This window comes from Leptonotus elevatus, chromosome 20 (assembly GCF_054856555.1).
Source record: "Leptonotus elevatus isolate MCC_2025b chromosome 20, RoL_Lele_1.0, whole genome shotgun sequence".
NCBI classification, from domain to species: Eukaryota; Metazoa; Chordata; class Actinopteri; order Syngnathiformes; family Syngnathidae; genus Leptonotus; species Leptonotus elevatus.
Genome location: NC_141258.1, coordinates 4,998,582 through 5,004,693, shown reverse-complemented (window position 1 = coordinate 5,004,693; position 6,112 = coordinate 4,998,582). Strand labels below are relative to the sequence as shown.

Genomic DNA, 6,112 nt, shown 5'->3' with positions numbered 1-6,112 from the left:
CCCCGACTTGTGAACTTAATTTGACCTTGTCTGAACATCCCACCGTTTTAACGCTTCGGTACTTTTTGCACAACTTGCTGAACTCTAAACAAGCGCAGGCAGAGTATACAAACTTTGCACTAATATTTATTCACTTGCCTGCTTTGCATCCTGCCTAGCTTGTTTAATGAGGAGCGATGCGCAGCTGTAAACACTTTCTACAAGAGAATGCACAGGATCCAATGAGTTCATCATACCGACGGTCCATAAATGTGCAGTCAGTGAAGTACCTCAACAACTGGCACCACCGTCCTGGAGAAGGCCGCGCTCTCCCCCGCGGGGGTGGCCGGCCGCAGGGCGGTGTGCAGGCGCGACTCGTAGCTGGTGTCGCTCATCCACGCGCACGGCCTGTGAATGAAGTCCGTGTCCAGCTCGCCTGCCGCCGCCGCCGCGTCGCCCGGGGGGGACGCGGACCTCGCCGAGCCCATGCAAGACAGCAGCTCGCAGTCCCAGTCCGAGTCGGACGAAGACGGGGAGAGGCGGGCTACGTCCGGGATGAGGGCCGGGTCGATGCACACCGAGGTGGATTGTTGCCAGTCTTGGCTGGAGAGGCGTGCCGGCATCTTTGCAGCGGGCGACCATCTTGTTTCAACAGTGTGGCCCGACATGTTAAATGGTGAGGAGGGTAGTCTGTCTCCCACAGGAGGACACATTCGGTCCACTAGAGACGCATTTCCAATTGGCTGCACTACTTGAACAGAAGTCCTCTCAGAAATGATGTGACTTTCTGATCCTGCGCGTTCTTTATCTCCCGTCCTTTTTCTTTTCCTGCGATTGTGGTCGCAGCTCGAATACCGACGGCGTTTTTTGAGGTTTGGAGTTGCTGGACACGGGGCCTCCTTTGAAACTAACTCTGGGTGAGGGCCCTTCACTTCGTCCATATTGGGCCCCGCCACAGAAGGAAGTGTGAGGAAGGCGATAGGAAGCGATTCAGACATACTTAATGTAGTCTCCATTTCACATTCATAATCGTAAGGGTTGACGTTTTGAGGACTGAGGACAGGAGGTTCTGAGTAAAGACTACGAGGCTCTATGTCATTGTGGGTGAAGACTTGCGGGCTGAGGGTGGGAGGCATGGCGTACGGGTCAAAAGACACATCTTGTGTAGTAGGGCAGGGGGAGAGCGCTGGAGGAAAATGGACTGGCGGCTCCGTGTCCAAAACCGGCAAGGGTGTCGTTGCAGTGTGAATGAGGTCATCAGATTTGGGGCACTGGATGGCAGATGACGTCGTGGTTGGATTTGGGACGGGATCCGGTTCCTCGGGTGGTTTCCCGGATTGAAGAGGAGGATCTGGAGCAGGTATGGGGAAGGAGGATTGTCCTTTCATGGCCTGAACTTCATTTTCCATCTCGGCATCAGTCAGAGGCTCAAGTTCACAATTGGCTGGAATGGGCAGAGCAGTTGGCGCTCTAAAAACAAAATATTTATTTTATAACATGCTTAGTTGGCAAGGATGGTACAATTTGGATGTCAGGACGACGTAAGTAACCGTATCTTCACCTATTCAGTGCTTCTTCAGCTTGCTCTGAAGGATTGAGCTCAAACGCGGGGACCATTTTGACCACAAGACGCTCCAAGACGCTATAATTTGAGATCCCCATCGCAAAGGCGCGATGCTGGTCAGACTGTAAGTGCTGCCCAAGACAAACAAACACAAATCAAACACTCAACTGCAGAGAAGTATCGCCAACGTTGAGGAAAAGATTCCCCACCTCGTCCAGGTTGGCGAAAGACTGCAGGCAACATTCACAGTAAGAGATGTTCTTTTTGCGCGGCGGCCATGGCGACATCGTTTGAGATTGGTCCTTACTGCGGCAGCTTTCCGCTTTGCTCTTTGGCCTGACAGATCAAAATCCAAAATAAAATCATCATTACAAATTCACAGTGGAATTCAACATGAGGTAGGCGACCGAATTTGTTGGCCCAACCTTGATTTATCATCTCCTTGTGCCGTATTCTCAAAGCGAGGAGGAGGCGGAGCCTCGAAGGGACTGAATCGGCCCAAGTAGCACAGCGAGGGGAAGCTCATCGATTGCATATGCAAGGGCTTGTACTTCCTGGTTACACAAAACAGTGCACTTTTTATATCGAGACCACTTGAATGACTGTCAAATCAAATGATGCAAAAAATAATAATTTTTTGGGGGGTTAAATTAATGCTGCAAAGTGAATTAAAAGTACAAACAAATCTAAATACATATTCAACAGAAAAAGTATTTATTTCAAGCCAACACCAACTTATGCGTTTCATCTGCTTAACAATTTCCTTCGTCTCAGTTCATTGGCTTCTGTAATGAACATGCATTAGGCGGAAGCACTTCAATTAGCGTAAATGAGGAGAAATGAAACGAGTTGTTAGTGTACACGTCCCCCGCAGGAGCAGAACGAGAAATGCTATCCGTCTGCGTTCTGGGCACCCTGGGGGGGCCGCAAGCTCGTCATGTTACACGGTGCTATTTGTTAGCAGGCGCAATTAGGAAACTTTTCTACTAGAGCCCAGTGTGGTATACTTGCAAAGTAGAAAAGGCGGTTCGAGCTACTTCAATCCAAAGTTGTTTTAGTCGTCACACTGGATACATAAGACGCAGACTTGAAAGGGTTGCTTTGAAAAAAAACTTGGGACTTAAACTTGTACAGTGAATACAAAAAGTCTACACAAAATCCTGTTCAAATAACAGTTTTGTTATAAAAATAATGTTAAAAAAATAAAAGATAAATCTACTGAACATAACCACCAATTCATAAATATTACGATTACACATATTACATTATTATTATGAAAACCTGATGTCCAAAAAGAAAAAATGAGCGCAGAATTGGAATCAACGCAAAAAAATTAAAAAAAAAAAAAAACAACTTTACTTGAACCCCTGATTAAAAATGTATGTAAAAAGTGTGTCGATACAGTAAACAATAAATTGAAAAAACAATCTTTTTGAGAGGGGAAGTAAAACTTAACTGAGATAATGCTAACTGTGAAGATTGACAGTGTCCAGAATTAACCATAGTTAAAGAGCAAAACGTGTTTTTTTTTTTTTTACATCACAAAAACCTGGCATATGAATAGGGGTGTGTAGACTTTTTATATCCACTGTGCCGTCACATTAAACTCACCTGCTGACATCTTCAATTTTGAGGAAAGGAGATCTCAGAGGTGCGGCTGTAAAAAAAAACAACGCAACTAACATTAAAGTAGATCGGATCAAAACGTTGTTATATATTTTTGCCAACGTCACTAACCTTTGACAACATGACAAGAAGGCTGCTTGGTGGAAGTCTTCTGTGAAAAAGGCACGCATCCACTTATTTACATACAGTAGCACTTTTTAACATTAATAGACATCACTGTTACTTATTTACCCCGAACCACAATTTTCAGGGGTTCTGCAGCATATTTTTCACTCTTCGTGACAGTATTTACTTTGAAGTTGTTCACATGATATTCCTTTCTTACCTCGGCCCTGTTGTGTTTCACGACACGCTCACTGCTCAGCTTCTTCAAGTAAATGAGAACGTCTGAGGCAACATTAAGGAACAGTACATATGAAAAGGCAAATCAAACCTTTCATCATCATCGCTGACTTTTATGTCTCAATCTGGAAGATGCATTGGCACTTGCATGGCGCCACCTGCTGTGAGCAGACATTCACTACACTCTGTGATAATGTGTCAAGGTTGAAATTGTTGCATTTCAGTGCAACGAAAAGGATACCATCCACGTGAACAATGTTGACTCCCCATGAGCGGGCATTTGCCAACACGTTGCTCGCCTGCAGCCGCTCCTACAAGAAGAAGAAAAATTTGGTTCAAGACAAATGGCAAAGGTGCAATTTGTAAAAATCCAGTGACTTACATTGTTGCGAATAGCTTTTTCAAGCAGGGCTTTTCCTCGGCTGCCACAAGCCTGGAGAAGACAGTTGGACAGTACAAGTTGATCAAAACATTGTAAAGTGGGCAACATACACTTTATATTTATTAACTGATACAAATGGTGAGTGGCAGTAATAATAAACGATCTGTCGCACCACTGGCCGAGGAGTTACTGGCCGAGGAGTTACTGGCCGCCGCTTGCTGCTGTCAAGAACACTTTCTTGGTGCTTGAGGGGCCGCTGAGGCTCATCACCCATCTTTCTTCCTGCAAGCCTTTTCTCCTCCAAGCCCTCTTGACTTCCCGTGACCACAAAGCTCACATCTCTGTGGAGGAAGCTCTCAACCCCCTTTGGAAAAAAAAGAAGAAAATGTTCCTTTCTGGTGTGGAGCAATAATATGACGAAATATGACGTACCCCTCCAAGGAGAGATATGGCTTCCAAAAGCAGGGCCGCAGGACGTTTCTTCACATTGTCCAGATAGAAGGTCTTCCCCTTTAGCTTTTTATCCCCAGGATAAAGTTTTCCCAAAAGTCCTGGCTGCTCGGCACGCTGCTGCTGCAGCATGATATTCCTATTCCAGCCAGGTGCAGGGTTAAGTTAGCTAGGGTCACTTTTTAAGCATGGGGATGTAGACAAACAAACTGCTAAAATAAAAAATAAAAAAAAATCTTGAATCCCTAAATCAAAGTCAGCCCTGATTCAAATAATCAAATAGCCAACCATTTTCAGTGTTACATACAATGTTATATACAATTTGATTATCTTCAAGACAGTCAATTCGCTTGATTACTCGTCAATCAAACAATTTGTGACGCACTTCTAATGACGAGTTAAAATTGTTGTTTACATTTGCCAATTATAACAAACTACTAAAAAGAACATCTCCTGGCAAATGTCATGTCTCAAGTCGTAACACATCCAAAGTGATCGACATGTCAAAAACAGGTGGAACAATTAGCGACTAAAAGTTACCGACTGGTTTGGTTTAAGGACCACAAATTACATATTCCAGGGTGATATGTGTGGGACTAAATACAATTTTAAGAATAAAATAAAGAACAAAAATCATATATAATTGTGACCTAGTTGAACATGTAGGAAGAGCAGTGTAAATGACTAAATAAGGTTAATATTAGTAACTCCACGCGACTAAGCCAGCCAATTTATGCTAGCTCACAAAGCGGCTAAGTATGTTAGCTGCAACTTCAACTAGCAAACCGGTTTGGTCAAGTTTACTCGACGGAAACGGTCAATTTGGAGCACAAATGAATTCCGTATCACCAGGAGAAATTTAATTCGCGTTACTTGCCTTTGGGAAGTTTGTATTGGCGAAGTTCTGGTTTAGTAAGGACTCTAAAAGTCTGACAAAAAAAAGCGAGAGACCGCCGCTTTTTTGAAAAAAAAAAAAAAAAGAAAAAAAAAAAACACCGGCGGAGAACATCACGTCACAACGTTACATCCGTTACGATGTTGCATTTGGGTGCCCCTGAAAAAAAAAAGATTTTTTAAGACTCTACAGTACTTACAAAATGGCATGGTAATACTGTAGTTGTTGTGTGCTTGTTTGTGTTTTCATTTTAACGTTATAATTGTAAACTATGTACACGATAAATGTCGAGTTTTTCCATTACAACATTAAGAGTTAAATATGTCAAGTAACAGATTAAAGTCAAACTATACAATGAACACAGGGCAGGACTAGATAACTTTATTACTTGTTATTCCGTTTTGAACATGAAAACTGTGCTTAGTGAATAGTGATGACCATTTATATGCTTTCTCTTCTATTCAATGTTTTTTTTTTTTACTTTCTATTGCAAAATGTTCCATTATTTTTGTCTACATGTTCAATAAACAGACAGCAAACGTTTACATTTCACAGTGAGTCTTCTATTATTGTGCAAATAGAACAAAAGTCACTGTCTGCATCAACCATTCAGAGTTATCATGTGGAGGAAAGATTCAGCTGCGTTAATTTGGTGACCTCTTGTGGTCAAAGTGCAGTAGCGGGGAACTCAAATAAATAATCAAATGTTTTTTTCCCATGACGGTCCCGTAATGACTCACAAGGCGCTCTTGCGTTTTAAAATTGATTTCACATAATGATCACATCCACTCAAAACAAAATGCTTTCCCGTTTCCTCATTCATCCCTCTGTTCTTTTTTTTCCCTCTGGAGCAGCTGAGGCGACATGACGTCAT

At 43.0% G+C, this 6,112-nt stretch overlaps 1 protein-coding gene across 3 annotated transcripts; it reads right to left on the bottom strand.

Annotated features, from left to right (window-relative positions):
• Positions 1–110: 110 nt before the first annotated feature.
• Positions 111–5,333, bottom strand: dbf4b (DBF4B-CDC7 kinase regulatory subunit). Of its 3 annotated transcripts, none has more exons than XM_086063854.1 (13): positions 5,221–5,333; positions 4,326–4,482; positions 4,066–4,257; positions 3,894–3,944; positions 3,753–3,822; positions 3,495–3,556; positions 3,281–3,320; positions 3,155–3,200; positions 1,969–2,097; positions 1,753–1,879; positions 1,541–1,674; positions 270–1,449; positions 111–197 (listed from the first exon to the last, which is right to left on the bottom strand). In XM_086063854.1, the coding sequence occupies exons 2-13, from the start codon at positions 4,473–4,475 to the stop codon at positions 120–122; spliced, it is 2,259 nt and encodes a 752-aa protein (XP_085919980.1). In that variant the 5' UTR covers positions 4,476–4,482; positions 5,221–5,333; the 3' UTR covers positions 111–119. The 3 variants fall into 3 exon arrangements, with proteins under 3 accessions (XP_085919980.1, XP_085919981.1, XP_085919982.1); XM_086063855.1 differs by having other exon boundaries at positions 3,281–3,317; XM_086063856.1 differs by having other exon boundaries at positions 111–1,449.
• Between the last annotated feature and the right edge of the window lie 779 nt (positions 5,334–6,112).

Bases quoted from the DNA above. Each gene is read 5' to 3' on its own strand.
- dbf4b (XM_086063854.1), bottom strand. From the start codon at position 4,475: ATGCTGCAGCAGCAGCGTGCCGAGCAGCCAGGACTTTTGGGAAAACTT. The intron at 2,098-3,154 runs GTGAGTTTAATG...TTGTGTAACCAG, and splicing joins AAAATTGAAGATGTCAGCAG to GAAGTACAAGCCCTTGCATA. The intron at 1,450-1,540 runs GTGAAGATACGG...TTTTGTTTTTAG, and splicing joins GCTGAAGAAGCACTGAATAG to AGCGCCAACTGCTCTGCCCA.